Source organism: Lissotriton vulgaris, chromosome 10, assembly GCF_964263255.1.
Source record: "Lissotriton vulgaris chromosome 10, aLisVul1.2, whole genome shotgun sequence".
NCBI classification, from domain to species: domain Eukaryota; kingdom Metazoa; phylum Chordata; class Amphibia; order Caudata; family Salamandridae; genus Lissotriton; species Lissotriton vulgaris.
Genome location: NC_141698.1, coordinates 888,571,696 through 888,587,808, shown reverse-complemented (window position 1 = coordinate 888,587,808; position 16,113 = coordinate 888,571,696). Strand labels below are relative to the sequence as shown.

At 43.1% G+C, this 16,113-nt stretch overlaps 1 protein-coding gene across 3 annotated transcripts in view; it reads right to left on the bottom strand.

Moving 5' to 3' along the window:
• The window catches only part of AKAP9 (A-kinase anchoring protein 9), a 1,796,561-nt gene that overhangs the window by 377,498 nt on the left and 1,402,950 nt on the right, over positions 1 to 16,113 (bottom strand). For all 3 annotated transcript variants that reach the window (XM_086941844.1, XM_086941845.1, XM_086941846.1), the window contains 2 exons: positions 14,677 to 14,853; positions 14,469 to 14,573 (listed from right to left, as the gene is read on the bottom strand). In XM_086941844.1, the coding sequence (XP_086797970.1) occupies positions 14,469 to 14,573; positions 14,677 to 14,853 (282 nt within the window). The remainder of the gene's footprint in view (positions 1 to 14,468; positions 14,574 to 14,676; positions 14,854 to 16,113) is intronic.

The following is a 16,113-nucleotide window of genomic DNA, read 5'->3' as shown; positions in this document are numbered from 1 at the left end:
AAATGTAGCAGTTTGCCATCACATGGCGATAGATCAGTCTCAAGAATAAAAAATAAAAAATTCTCCTTAGTAATTAAGAAGGATTACAGTTCTGGTGTCTCACCTTCCAACAGAGAACGTTATTTGGGATAAATTCTGTTTTGAAAGGTTAATAACTGATCCAACACAACACAGGCCATTGCAAAACTGTTCTATTTCTACATCTACTACTAAGTATTTTAGTGGTCATTCACACCTCTGCTGGGTTATCTGGTGAGATTACTTAATTACATGTATTTATCACACAAGGAGACTTGCACCAAGAGTCAAGTCGCAGTAGTGTTGTTCAATTACCTCCCTGTTTAAAAGAAACAAGTAAAAGTTGGAAACTCTACTGTCCATTGTAACTTTCAAAAGTTTGCTTTTCAGATGCCTGATCAAGGGCCTGAAGATATATGGCATTACCCCCACTATGATGGAACCCCTCTAGCTTCCCTTTCCAGGCTGCAACATCTCCAAAAACTGCTTTATCATTGAACAAAACATCACAAGCAGCAACACTGCCCATCTGGCTGAAAAGCTCACCATTTCCAGTGGCTATTGGAATACTTGCAACTAGAACGACATCAGTACCCAAAATAACGTCACTGTATACATCAGGACTGCCCTACACCAGCCATGTTCTAAGTTAGGAAAGAGCTAAAGGAATAACTTAAAATAACACAGCACAGTGAGGCTGTAACATCTCATGTTTGGTATTAGAAATCTGCTACATTCCTGCCATGCCCTCCTACCCACAATTATTCAGGCTCTGTCAATGCTTGGTATGAAATGTCATATGGTAACATAAGTATTTATGTAGTGTTTACAACGGCTCATGTGGCAGTGTTCTAGAATGGAGAAAGCCCTTGCCATGGTGTTAGTGTGTCCAGATTCAGCAGCATTTTAATACCATACAAAGCCTGTAAAAATGTGCCATATAAATGCACTGAATGAGTAGTAGGTCGACAGAAAAGTCCAATAGGTTACAGCTTCCATTACAGTGATGCTTTAGGCTAAGTGTTATTTTGTGTGCAATGGTTACAATAGAACCAAAAAAGCATTCCGGACTGCTTGTTTAGTAGTAAAATATAGCAACACAGAGTAATAAATACAGGTAGATCTTTTGGCCCCTGTGCCACTGCACTAATCATGGCCCTAGTGCCTGCATGGTAACTGCACTTGTGACTGCTTGTTTAGTAGTAAAATGTAGCAATATTCACTTTTCAGTGGATTTCCAAGAGCTTTTGGCCCCTGTACCACTGCACCTGCTGCTCCATTCAAATCATGACCCTAGTGTCTGCAAGGTAACTGCACTCCTGACTGCTCAGTAGTAAAATAAAAGCAATAATCAGTGTTCAGAGGTTTTGCCTCGGTGCCACTGCACCTGCTGCACCACTCAAATTATGCCCCTAGTGCCTGAAAGGTTACTGCACTTGTGACTGATTGCTTTGTATATCATATAGAGATAATCGGTGTTCAGTGGGTTTCCAGCAGCTTTATGCCCCCCCATGCCACTGCACCTGCTGCACCATGCTAATCATGGTACGAGAGCCAGTGCACCTGTTGCACCATTAAAATCATGACCATAGTGCCTGCAAGGACAAACGAGGAAATTGTTTAGATCCAGTAATCTATTTGTTCTGAAAAAAGCAGAGTTGCAGATGGAATGCATAATTATTGTGTAGGTAAACAAACACAAAAGCTTTCATGAAAAGTGTCTTTGAACTTCTCCAACTCTCCAGAGCTGCCACAGGTGTCATAAATAAAGCGTATGCTTTACACTTCAAAGTGTAAACCACACATTGTTCAATTGGGTTACAATGTGGCTGGCTCTTTCCTGTGAAAAGATCTAACCCTGTGCTTAACAGTCAATGGGCCATAAACAATGTAAATTGCACAAGATCATGATATGTTAGGAGACAGAAATGCAGTTTTGTACTCTGATCCTAAAAAGGCAGTTTCATAATTAAACTGAATGACCACAGAAGAGGAATTTTGCAAAAAATGGGCAAATGCTTTGTGTAGATGAAGAACGTGATACATTTTGAGACGACTATGTCTAAAATAAAAAAAATTAACCAGCATTTGCAATGCAATAGGTCTCGCATTAGGAAAGTGTGAGCTATTGGTATTGTAAATGACACATTTTTTTATTATGTGTTGGCTTTGAAAATATGTAAATTAATAGTATTGTTATTCACAAAGCCAATAGCTTACACTTTCCCAATGAGAGTCCTATTGGCTATGGCAATGCTTGTTGGTAGCAAGCAAGGACGGTGCTGTTGTGGTGCTGAGTGATGTGGTGGTGCCCCTGAGTGATGTGGTGGTGCTCAAGAGTGATGTGGTGGTGCTCAAGAGTGATGTGGTGGTGTCCCAGAGGGATGTGGTGGTGTCCCAGAGGGATGTGGTGGTGTCCCAGAGGGATGTGGTGGTGTCCCAGAGGGATGTGGTGGTGTCCCAGAGTGATGTGGTGGTGTCCCAGAGTGATGTGGTGGTGTCCCAGAGTGATGTGGTGGTGTCCCAGAGTGATGTGGTGGTGTCCCAGAGTGATGTGGTGGTGTCCCAGAGTGATGCGGTGGTGTCCCAGAGTGATGCGGTGGTGTCCCCGAGTGATGCGGTGGTGTCCCCGAGTGATGCGGTGGTGTCCCCGAGTGATGCAGTGGTTTCCCCGAGTGATGCAGTGGTTTCCCCGAGTGATGCAGTGGTGTCCCCGAGTGATGCGGTGGTGTCCCCGAGTGATGCGGTGGTGTCCCCGAGTGATGCGGTGGTGTCCCCGAGTGATGCGGTGGTGTCCCCGAGTGATGCGGTGGTGTCCCCGAGTGATGCGGTGGTGTCCCCGAGTGATGAGGTGGTGTCCCCGAGTGATGCGGTGGTGTCCCTGAGTGATGCGGTGGTGTCCCTGAGTGATGCGGTGGTGTCCCCGAGTGATGCGGTGGTGTCCCCGAGTGATGCGGTGGTGTCCCCGAGTGATGCGGTGGTGTCCCCGAGTGGTGTCCCCGAGTGGTGTCCCCGAGTGGTGTCCCCGAGTGATGCGGCGGTGTCCACGAGTGATGCGGTGGTGTCCTCGAGTGATGCGGTGGTGTCCCCGAGTGATGCGGTGGTGTCCCAGAGTGATGCGGTGGTGTCCCAGAGTGATGCAGTGTTGTCCCAGAGTGATGCGGTGGTGTCCCAGAGTGATGCGGTGGTGTCCCTGAGTGATGTGGTGGTGCTCAAGAGTGATGTGGTGGTGCTCAAGAGTGATGTGGTGGTGTCCCAGAGGGATGTGGTGGTGTCCCAGAGGGATGTGGTGGTGTCCCAGAGGGATGTGGTGGTGTCCCAGAGGGATGTGGTGGTGCTACAGAGTGATGTGGTGGTGCTACAGAGTGATGTGGTGGTGTCCCAGAGTGATGTGGTGGTGTCCCAGAGTGATGTGGTGGTGTCCCAGAGTGATGTGGTGGTGTCCCAGAGTGATGCGGTGGTGTCCCAGAGTGATGCGGTGGTGTCCCAGAGTGATGCGGTGGTGTCCCAGAGTGATGCGGTGGTGTCTCCGAGTGATCCAGTGGTGTCCCCGAGTGATGTGGTGGTGTCCCGAGTGATGTGGTGGTGTCCCCGTCCCCGTCCCCGAGTGATGTGGTGGTGTCCCCGAGTGATGTGGTGGTGTCCCCGAGTGATGTGATGGTGTCCCCGAGTGATGTGATGGTGTCCCCGAGTGATGGAGGGTGGAGTTGGAGGGTGGAGTTGTAGGGTGGAGGTGGAGTTGGAGGGTGGAGGTGGAGTTGGAGGGTGGAGTTGGAGTAGGAGGGTGGAGTTGGAGTAGGAGGGTGGAGTTGGAGTAGGAGGGTGGAGTTGGAGTGGGAGCGTGGAGTTGGAGTGGGAGGGTGGAGTTGGAGTGGGAGGGTGGAGTGGGAGTGGGAGGGTGGAGTTGGAGGGTGGAGTTGGAGGGTGGAGTTGGAGGGTGGAGTTGGTGGGTGGAGGTGGAGTGTGGAGTTGGAGGGTGGAGTTGGAGGGTGGAGTTGGAGGGTGGAGTTGGAGGGTGGAGTTGGAGGGTGGAGTTGGAGGGTGGAGTTGGAGGGTGGAGTTAGAGGGTGGAGTTAGAGGGTGGAGTTAGAGGGTGGAGTTGGAAGGTGGATTTGGGAGGTGGAGTTGGAAGGTGGAGTTGGAGGGTGGAGGTGGAGTTGGAGGGTGGAGTTGGAGGGTGGAGTTGGAGGGTAGAGTTGGAGTTGGAGGGTAGAGTTGGAGTTGGAGGGTAGAGTTGGAGGGTAGAGTTGGGGGTGGAGTTGGAGGGTGGAGTTGGAGGGTGGAGTTGGAGGGTGGAGTTGGAGTTGGAGGGTGGAGTTGGAGGGTGGAGTTGGAGGGTGGAGGTGGAGTTGGAGGGTGGAGTTGGAGGGTGGAGTTGGAGTTGGAGGGTGGAGTTGGAGTTGGAGGGTAGAGTTGGAGTTGGAGGGTAGAGTTGGGGGTGGAGTTGGAGGGTGGAGTTGGAGTTGGAGGGTGGAGTTGGAGGGTGGAGGGTGGAGTGTGGAGGGTGGAGTTGGAGGGTGGAGTGTGGAGGGTGGAGTTGGAGGGTGGAGTTGGAGGGTGGAGTTGGAGGTGGAGTTGGAGGGTGGAGTTGGAGGGTGGTGAGTTGGAGGCTGGAGTTAACCTTACTGCTTCAGAAAAATGAAAAGCACGAGTGGGCATGACGAGACATGCATCGGGACAAACTGTGCACAGAAGTCTCCCACACGTTGCTACATTCTTTCAGAAAGGATGGTCGTGTTACGCAGCTTAAAAAACAAGCATTGGCCGTGAAAGAGACACGGCCGTGAAAGTGCGGCCTTGAGACGTGGTAAAAGCTTGCGGGAATGAGAACATCGGCATTGCTGTGACGAGGGGGGCTGGGGAACGGCAGCCTTTGAAGTCTGATGCGGGAACGAGCACATGGGGAGTGAGCGAACGAAAGTTAATTGTTGTAAGAGGGGGAGCAGGAAGTGAGGCCACGCACGCTGGCTTTCAAGTCGATGCCAGATGCCAGCTTTGCGCTTGAATGCCTCAAATGCACTGACCATAACCCGCATTCCAGAGGTGTTTGGTAGACTTTTCTTTTCTCCTTCTATAATCTCCCGTAGCGGTTACTTACCCAATAGCTAGGGGAGACCTAAAAAGGGCACACAGACTCCTCTTTCCCATAAACACTCTCACTTTGAAGTCAGTAGAAAGCAAAATAACCAGGGTCCCATGAAAACACAGCTTGACATTTGACCTCGCTCTCTGAATGCCCAGCATACGTGACAACATAAGCAAATTATTTAAAGGCCTGTTGACAGAGAAAGCTATCATGGAAGAATACAGTGAACACAGCTTTCTTATCGGGTAGGACAAACCGAACCTGCACAGCTTAAAGCAAATTTAGCCAGTAAACGGGAAGCAAGAAAACGTGAGTTACAAAACACAAATCCAATGGTAGGCGACAGGAAGAATGAATTTCCAGGTCAACTTTCAGAAACTCCCCAAAATGTCTTTCGCAGACCACACAGCTGCGCTGTATGTTAGGCTGTGACCTAAACATTTGAATTTTCTGGGACGGTTGCCAGATTTTACCTGCCTTTCATATTGAGCAGTACACGTTAGACTATCTGCTGATTTATAGTTTGACCTTTGGACTTTTTCCTTGGTGACAGACTTGATGTGGGTCCTCTTGCTGATTTATAGTTAGGTTCTGCCTTGACTTACAAACTGAGTAGATTTATGCTAGTTCTTTGCTGAACTATATTTTGGTTCATGCTAATTCCCTTATGTTATGACATCTCATGATTGGCTCTCTTTTCATGCATTCCTGTGCTGATATGAATCGGACTACCCAAATACTTTTGTCTTTTGCCTTCTGCAAATTATTCTTACATTTTGAATAAACCTTTATGGTTTTGACCATTAATTTTGTCCAGTGAAGGTTATTATAATTCTAAGGGGCCCCATTCGTAGGAACTTATGCAACCCCGATCCTGCGAATCAGCCCATTAAATGTATTAGAGCAACATCATTTTGGAGGAAGAATGCGGGGAATTCGAATATTTGTGCAAATTTTGATGAAAAGTTTACCAGAAAATTTGGTACAGAAAATTGTCAGAAGTTGGGGAATCCCAGAATTATGTGGTTAATACTGTTGTGAATTCCATTACATGAGTATCAATAGGGATTTTGTGAAATGAGCTGTCTTGGTGAAGAGTTGTCTTATGCAGTGTGTGAGTGCGCTGAATAGGGGCGATTCGGAGAAAGTTATTTGTTTAGCGTTTGCCACAAAGAGTGTTGTGTCAATGGTGCTTTTTGTTTTGTTTTGCGCATGTGTCAAAAAACTGTATTGCAGTGTAATGTGTTGCACAAGTTTCTAAAGCTGTTTAAATTGTGCTTTTGATGAAGCGATATTGTGATTTTATTTAATATATATCTTTTTATGTTTAAGGTTTATGGATTCATGGAAATGCAAAATCCTGAAATACCATCATAAGGATGTCTGCTGAAAAGGCATGTGCCGTCAGGCCAGTATATACGTTAAAGTCTAATGAAACCCTTAGTAGTCTAGATGCGTATGAAGTAATCCTGGGTAGCAGTGTTTATTAATTTGTGCATGAGGATAAATATACGGACACTAAGGGTAGCTTGCTGCTGGTCAAGAGCCAATCTTGGAGTGATTGGAAGAAGTTAAGGTGCTACTCACTTTCTGTGTTGAGTTTGATTTTCCGCTCCGTAGCCCAGTAAGCAGACAAAGGTTTATTTGTTAGGATTTTAAGTATTGCATTCCAATTCTAGTTTTGAAATTGATTTATAATTGATTTTATTAGTATTGTGAACTAGGTTGAGATTGCAATAAATGCACTTTTAAATAAATCTACGATTCCTTCTAAAAGAGCCTATACTCCACCTCCATTGGGTATCCCATCCAAGAAATGCATCTGGACCATGGATTGTATATGTTTGTGGCTTAAAGAATGCAATAGAATTACTGCTGAGAACAAAGAAGTTACAACTTCCTGTTAATAGTACATTTGAAGTGAAAAAGATTTTGCATCTGAGGCGTGTCATGTTTGAGATGAATCCACAGCCCAGACTGGTTTAATTCGAAGCACTGAATGAATGGGACTACATGGCGAATGAGAAAGCAGGTAAGAAAATGGTGAAAGAGTAAATTGGTAGGACTATTAACAATTAGATAGATTGAGACTGAGTTTACAGAATAATACTAGAAACTATGGGTGTTATCCCTGTGATTACTGACTAATCAGACAAAAAGAAAACTAAAACTAAAAAAATGAGGCAGAAAAAATTAGTGATTCTCAGGAAGAGAGATGATCATGTGCAAATGTTGGTGGAAGAGATGGGGCAGGAGAGCAGAGTATAAGGGGAGACATTCCGGAATCTAGTTCAACACAAAGTGAGGTAAAAGTGGTGGAGTTTAATTCTGTTAAACTCAAAGAAAATTTGAAAATAATGGCAGAAACGAGAACTTATGAAGGCAAAATTAATTGGCATTGTTGGGTACACAGGAAGACATGCTTATTGTGCACTTGAGAAATTAGACATATTGGCTAACAAGTTAAAAGTGGATTTAAAACAAATGAGAATTCATGGGTCATTTATGCTAGGATTGACCAAAAACGATTTAATGAATCAGAACCCCAGAACACTGAAAGAAAATCTCATAGAATTATTAGTGACAATTTGAAAATGGGAAGATGCGATGAGGTATCGAAAAGAGGGGACGAACAAGCTGATAAGCCTGGGGGGACTACGTGATTTAGAATGTGATGGGGTTGTTGAAAAAGAGCTTCCAGTATGAGAAGTGCAGGGAGGAGCATATGAGCATGTACCTTGATCAAGGAATGTTCTTCACACATTTACAAAGAATTTGCCATAGCTTACAGAAAAGCCTGTGATCTATAAAGATGGAAAGGATTGTGATTATTTCAAATGTGCTTTGTGCAGATTTTGAAGCTTTATTTTTTAATTGTTGTGCATCAAGATTTGTGGAGAGAATATAAGACCATACTACAATAGCCAGAAGAAGAACAAGAGACTAAAATCACTCACAGTTAGTCTTCTCCAATTGTTATGAAGAAATGTAATTAAGTTTAAACATTTGAAAACAAAGGTTCCTCAGAAACAAGTAAACTGGGCAAAAATTATGAGAGTAACGCAAGATCCAGGTAAGTTAGTGTACGCGTTCTATGAGAAATTGATGTTGATTTACAAAGAGTTGAAGATTCCACAAAAGAAGGAGCTTCTGGATTTGTTTCGGCTTTTTTGTTGGGACTGCATGTCGAAATTAGTTTGTATATTCAACAAAATGTGATGTGCTGGCAGGCCAAACCTTTGAATAAGATATTGGCCTTAAGTATTGAAGCGACTTTTGAGATGTTGAAATGAAACGACAAAGGAGATGTCGAGGGCAGCTCAAACAAAGTTTTCCAAAAGCTTAATCAATATAGTTTTTGTTCAATTAGTTTTGGTACCGGAACTAGTGTTGGTACAGAAGATGTTAAAAGCACAAGGCAATGGTGCACATTTTATGCAAGGCAAAAATGGTGATCCTCTTGTTAGAGTAGAAGCAGTGGTTCCTAACCTAGGGACCCCTAGTGGTCTACAAAGCCTACTCAGGGGGTCCGTGACTGCTCGGAAAATTAAATAATATTAAGATTAATAAACTGTATATAAATTAAGAAGCTAAATCAAAAATTTTAAACTGTAAAACGTTATGTAACTGGGTAAAGAATTTGAAATTTTCAGGATAAAAACGAAGTTAGGATCCTCAGATCGATTAGTGGAAGCAGTGCAAGTACATCAAACATATTATAGTATGGATGACTAGTGCCCTCATTTGAATTTAGAAAAGCTCCAACCTTCCCATTAAAATCATAATGTTGTTTTTTTATATTTGTTAGTAAATTAAACAAAACATTTAATACATTTTCCATGTGCTTGATGAATGCTTGTTTCTGTTTTTTTATTATTTTGTTTTCTGGTTCAGATCATCAAAAGTGCTTAGGCTGGGGACCCCAGCTTCCAGTAATGACTCAATGAGGGTCCGCATATTCCAATAATGATTCAAGTGGGTTCTCTCGGTTCCATTAATGAGTATGTGGGGTCCACGGAAGTCAAAAGGTTTAGAAATACTAGAGTAGAGGATTTATTAATACTTCTAACATGAATAATATTAATAATGTAAAGATTAGAAATGACCCTGGAAACAGGATTCTAGGTTTAATCAAAACAGATTTCAAAACGAGTCGCAAATGGTTCCCTAAATCAGCATGAATATTAACAAGATTGCAAAGAATGGGATGGTACAATCAATGTTCCCAGACCTACCGGCCACTATTCAGAAGGTCAAAAGAAATATGTCTGCAGTATTCGTCCCATTTCCTATCTGGGTCGGGGACCTCAGCCACATTCTGCCCATCATCTGAGGAATTATCATCATTGTCCCCGTAGACTTGACTTGATGCCATACTCTGTCGCACCTCAGTAGGTTCTTGTTCCCTTGGCTGAACCTCCGCTGCAGAGGAAGGAGCCGATGGAGGAGGGGGCGTTTGGACATCACCAGGAGTTTGGGATGGAAATCTTCTCCTGTAGTCCACTAGCATTAACTGCAGGTCAGTTATCAGAGAGGAGGGCATGGAAACCATATCCTGCTGTGAAAGTTCCTGAATTCTCTCTCTGGGAGGAGGTTGCCGCACCTCCTCATAGTCATCATCTGAGTCCGAATCCTGGTATTTAACCCGGAGTTGCGACGGACTGTATGCATCCCCATATGGACCATCATCATCATCATCCTCCTCTTCTGAGAAATCCTCTCCTAGAAGCAAGGCAGGAGGAAGAGGTGTCACCCTGTGTGGAGACGTCATGTCCGGGGTTATTTGTCGTCTTCGGATTGAAATCCTGACCTTTTGTACCGTCGACGGGATCGTCGTCTACATCGTCGGCGGTGGAGTCGTCGTCGACGAGAGTGCCGTCCACGGGGAGATAACCATCATCGACGGAGGAACCCGTCGACGACATTGCCATCGTCGTCGTCGACGTATTCTTGGTCGTCGTCGACACCACTGTCGGCATCGTCATCGTTGACTTCGAGGAAATTAATCTTGTCGGCGAAGAAGCCAAGCCCTGTCCAGCCATCGACGTTGAAGCGGTCGTCATCGATGTCGTCGTCAACGAGCCCGTTGACGAGGCAGATATTGGCATTTGCTTGACTTCCGTCGTCGACAACGTACCTGCTGTTGTCACCGTCGACGAGCGGGATTTCTTGTCATTCTTTGACTCCTGAGGTAAGGAAACAGGCTTTTTGAAACTGTTTGGTTTTCCAGTAGGTGGAGAGGCTACAGAAGGCTCTTATAACCCCTTCTGATAAGAAACCACCTCAGAAGTCAATCCCACTTTCTCCTTTACACCTCGGTGAGGAGATTTTAGGGGACTAGACCTACCAGGCCTATCAGAGGCCTTTTGAGAGGTCTTGGAAGGAGGTGTAATAGATGTTGAAGGGGAAGACCTACCCCTCTTTTTTGATCTTCTTGAAGAGGAAGCCGAAGAGGAACCTTCACTATCGCTGGAAACAACCTACTTTCTAGACTTCATCTTTTGGATCCAGGTTAGAAGTCTTCCTTCTCTGTCCCTCAGAGTTTTAGTAGAGAAGGTCCTGCTGATTTTACAGTCTGAAGCCTTGTGATCCGGGTATAAGCAGTAAATGCAATCTGTATGCTTGTCATCTACATACAGACGCTTTTTAGAGCAGGTAGCACAAGCCTTGAACAAGGCTTTCTTTTCTTTATCTGACATCTTGAAGAAAATAGGTTTTCTAAAGCTGTAGAAAGAAGAACTGAGCAGAGCTTAGAGGAGACTCCCTTAGCACATCGTGCGGTAGAAAATCTGAGGCTTTGGGGCTCTCTCAGGAAGGTTCTATGGGGTGAGGCTCTTCTGATTGGTTGTTGCAAAATGTTGGTCTCTTTTACAAAAAGAGGTGGATAAGCTACAAAATGAGATGAGGCCTAGGCCTAGTTTTCTCTTTTGTACTTACTGCTATGGTATTTTTGTATTTACCGAGGCTCCCATTCCGACGACGGGGGAATAAACCAAAGCATGGGAATCTATGAAAGTTCCAATACTGGGGCAATAATGCCACCAAAACCAATCCAAAGAAATTTCTCAATATTGCAATTGCAGACATTTTGGCAAGGGCAGATGTGGAATTGATACTTTGAGGAGACCTCAATTTAGTAACTGACAGCCATGGAGATCCCAACAGAACAAGCTCACTGCCAAGGCAGGAAAAACCTATGCCTAGAAATTAATACTATCTGGGATTCCCTTAAAGCAACTGTAAGGGGACATTTAGTCTTGGTTTCAGCAAAATTAAATCCACTGAATCTGAAATACAACACAATTTGGAAACACTACTTAGAGAACCAATGGGAAGTACTATCATTGGGGCAACATGTAAGGGAGACGTTTTACTTATAATCTGAGAGCACTGTAGAAAAATGAACTAGATGGGGGTACAAGTTTCTTCTGATGTGCTGCGCATAGGTCATAGAGATACAAGTAAACTTTCTTTGCCTCCTATAATGAACTCCAAACAGCAGACAACACATCTCACATCTGAGTCATGGCATACATACAATGCTCTCTGTTCCCCACCCCTGTTTTACCAGGCTTGATAGACACAGATCAATTGGGATTCATCTCTGGCAGAATTTGTGGGGACAATACCAGAATATGGCATCCGATATGCAATGTCTGTTGATTCTGCAAACAGGCCCTTCTATTTTCACTCAACAGTTGGCCATTTCCGGAGCAAAACTTTCTGGAATTCAGTTTTGGCTGCAGTTTTTTTTAACTGGGTTTTAGCGGGATATAAAGATCAGATGGCCTTAAGTAGAGTTAATGAACACTAATTCTCTGTTCCATTCTGCGAGGAAGACTAGTAAGGGATGTCCCTTGTTTCCACTACTACGTGTTCTCATATTAGAATCACTAGATGAAAGGATTCTAAAGAACAAGAGAGGCAATAACTGAATGTATGCTCTACTGATATAATTCAAAGGTGAGCTTGCATAGATAGGGTTTGCAATGATTAGACACATGAGGAAAAGGGCACTCATCTGCACATACTTTGGGACAGTGCAATACTACAATTTTTCTGATAGAGGATACTGAACGCCAGTGACAAAATATTACACACCAGCATCTCTAAATTGCCAGGCTTTACTGTTGTTGGCTTGCTAACCATGCAGACTTTCCATTTCAGTCATTTCTCGGGAATGAGATGGCGGCAGTGCTCCATGTCGCTAGACAAATGGTGACAGCTTCTGTGGGACAAATTCTATGTTCCAGAAAGGAGAGACTGGAACGTCTTCCCTTGTGAGTTACAGGATATGAAAACAATATCTATGGTGATGGTTCAAAAAGGGGAAGCAATAGAATATAGAGAACCAATTTGCCCCGAATACTTAACAGTACTCTGATTTAAACTGCTTGAGTATACGTATACCAGATTGCCTGAATAGGAAGGAGACTGACAGGGTAGCCAGATGATTTGAACAAGTTGCCTTTCTATGGAGAAACACCAGTGATCGATGGGAACGAAAGTCGGAGGTAGGGACTTCTTAGAAGTTCATTTTTGGAAAATAATTGCTTGGTTGTCCTTTTCTTTTTTTTCTAATGGTTTACCCCCCAGTTGGCGGCTGTAGGATGGACTTATGTATACTTTATATATCAATAAAAGCATATGATCTATAAAAAGCAATGAAGTCACACAGAAAAAAAACAAAGCGTACAAGTATGAAGCCAGGGATTTTTCAATTAACTAAGGCAAGAATTTAAGTTGTCACGTGTGAGAGGAAATTATCAGAGCAATTGGTACAGCCTGTAAGAGGCACGTGCAGGGGCCTAGCATAGAAATTTAGCTCTTTAAAAGGATTACATCATTCTTATTTATTTAGGCATTTGTAAACTGTTGGTTGATATTTTTACAATACCATCAACGTGCTGGAATGTACACAAATAAAAGAGAACAAGAAATATAGATTCAAATGTGCAAGTATAGTTAAAGGTCTAGCAGTGTAGAAGTGGGTGGACTGACCCAACAGCCTTTAATCACAGGCCTTCAGATTATGATTTCAGGCACAATATGTTCTCAATATTTCAATTCTAAGAAGATTTCCTAAATCAGAGGTAGGCTCGTTCTGGGTTGAGTAGAGGGTTTCATGTTTCCATAGTATTGGGCTCATTACTCCAAAAGAGAAGCTGTTGTGCTTCAGTTATTTGAAAAAGTGTTGGAGGAACAGGTAAAAGTATGCTGGCCAAAGATTACTGGCAGCGATGCAGTGTGGTATTAGTTTTAACAGCATGCAGGGACTCTGTTCGACGCGTCCTTGTGGATAATAGTTTGACTTGGATTTCATTCTGGAATATTCTTAGTGCAAGAGGTGTGCCTTCAGAGCTACCTTGGTTGTGTCACGTCTTTGCAGGTGCAGACACATTTTAGCAGACTGATTTTGGAGTGTCTGAAGTCTGCATATAAGGATTTTGGAAAGTCTATTCATTTGACATTATACTACTCTAGAAGCCCTATGACAAACCATCATGACATATCTATTCCTTTGGTTTACATTTGCAAGTAGACCTTGTATTGATCTAAATATTGAGAGAGATGGTGGCAGTAGCAGTTCAATAATAGCAGGAGGAGGTTAGATCATTGGGTTTCGACCATCTCCTTGTTAGGGGAGAGTTACATACATTCCATAGATACTTGCTGAATAAAATCCACATTTGAAGCATTCCCAGATATTAAACCAATCTCGCATTATTGACACCAGATTGTGAAAGTCAATCATGTTGTTAGCTGGCGAGAGATAAGTCCGAATCAGAGCAGCTTGGTGAAAAAAGAACATGCAATAGATGATTTTGGGCATCATATTTTAGCAATTGGTCTGCTACTTCTATATAGAGGACTTTTCTGGGGTAAGGTAGATCAGACATTGGTGGGTGTTTGGCAAGTACTGAGGTATAATACACAGTGGTCATATGATTACATTCTCACTTGGTTAGGGTCAACATTAGTATGTACGTTGGTTAAAAGAGGAGTTAATCATGGAGGTTATGTTGGTACTAAAGAAAATATGAATTGTTTGATTCAAAATGCAGGACTAAGTTCCATAGATAGTTATATGCATTTATTTAAACTAGTTTTACACCATGCCGCTGTCTGCAAAAGGGCTCTACTGTCCCCCCACAAATGGAGGGAACCAGAAGCAAAACTAATTGGTGTACAATGCAGAAGTTTGAACTCTACGACAGGTACAATTAATTATTGCAATAACGTCAACAGAATGCAATCATATATTAATGATATCCTATGCTACTGCACCACAGGCATAACATATTTCTATATCAACAGTAATTAACATTTCTTAACTGTTTACATGCAATATCAAAGCATATACCTCGTTTTCTTTTCGGTCAATTGCTTCTCGCTCCACCTGAAGTTGTGCTTCAAGTGGCAATTCCCCCTTAACTTCTATGATCGTGAGATGTTTTCTTTCATCCACCTTTTGGGAACATTTTATATATTAGTTGTGATAGCTACAAAACCTTTCATTAACTAACAGCTTTTTATACCGATCCCAGATTTCCCACAATGAAAAACATTACCTTCTGTAAATCATCAGTGTTGATGATTAACGCTTGCTCCAACTCCCTTATTCTGCACTCCAGTTTCTCAATTTCTTCATTCCTTTCCTGAACATCCCTCTGGAGTTGTTCTTTTGAGAGTAAGAGTTCACTGCACTTATCGGTCTTCTCCTTGAGATAATTTGACAGCCTTTCAACCTAGATTCAGAATAAAAACATGGTCAACATCACATAAACCAAAATGTATCAATGATGCAAGTTGTGTTTCAGACCTTTCTACACGCCTAGCTTTCCAGTGCATAACTTTTTATTATCTATGCCAATGAAAACACCTTGTTTATCTATTTCACTGTTTTCAAAACCTGTTGGTGTGGACCCTCGATCGAAGCCAGCTGAAGGTTACAATAATATGAGTGCCTGGGCAAGCCAAAGGAAACAATGATAAATCATGACCAATTCAATTATCCTGACAATGCAGGTAGCCACACCATGAGGACTCAAACATGGGTTTTTTGAAGGGTTTATGGGAGATGACAAGAAAAACAATTGAAAGAACCTGGGTTGAACTTGAATTTAGAGAATTAATTTGCAGAAAATAAACATTATGTGTCAAATATGACTTTACCTCTTATGAACCAAACCATAGTCTATGTTTAGGTGAGGATAGAATACTCTAAGCCAATGCCTTCTAGTCTAGTTTTGCATTTGAACTTCATACTGGGCTGGTGACTGCTTAAAGTGGTAAGGCAGCCAAACAATGCCACTAATAGGTGGAACCCAAAAAAATGATTGTAAGTGCACTGCTGTAAAGGCACACTGCAATACTGTCTAGAAGAATGCTGAGAATCCTTGCACCGGTTTCTGACTTAACACCCCCAAAATGTAGCACTATACTTCCGCTAAAACTCTCCTTTAGTTATTTCGAGTCAACAACTCTAGGCACAAAATTGATTCATTATAGTATCTATTTAATATTCCTGCACATTAGTGCATCTTACCTTACGCTTACTTCAGAGCTCTACATGGACTGACAAAATAGAGTAAGATGAATAGACAGGAAAGGTGAATCCAAGTGGCTGGGGAATACTTGTGTGCAAATACCTTGATCAAAACCCCATATTATGTGGAATTCAATTAGGAAGCTTTTTGGAATAGTTCAGTTTTATTTAGTTTCCTGATTGAAAGGTGACTGGGTTTGGGCCGTCAATCACGGATTGTGAACATGCCACAGTCGAAGGTTCTGCAATCCCAGTGATCTGCCAATGGGCTTCAGCTTCTTGAATGATCGTTGGTAGATTAGATGGGTGCACAATGATTAGATGTTTATGGCTGAAGTTTAGCGCAGCGCCATTCTCTACAATTGGCCCTTTGACCCAAGAGGCTTTAAAGATGCTTCAAATAACTCAATTTTATTTTGCCCTGTGCAGGGCTTTCAAAGCAAGCTTGATGTATTCACGT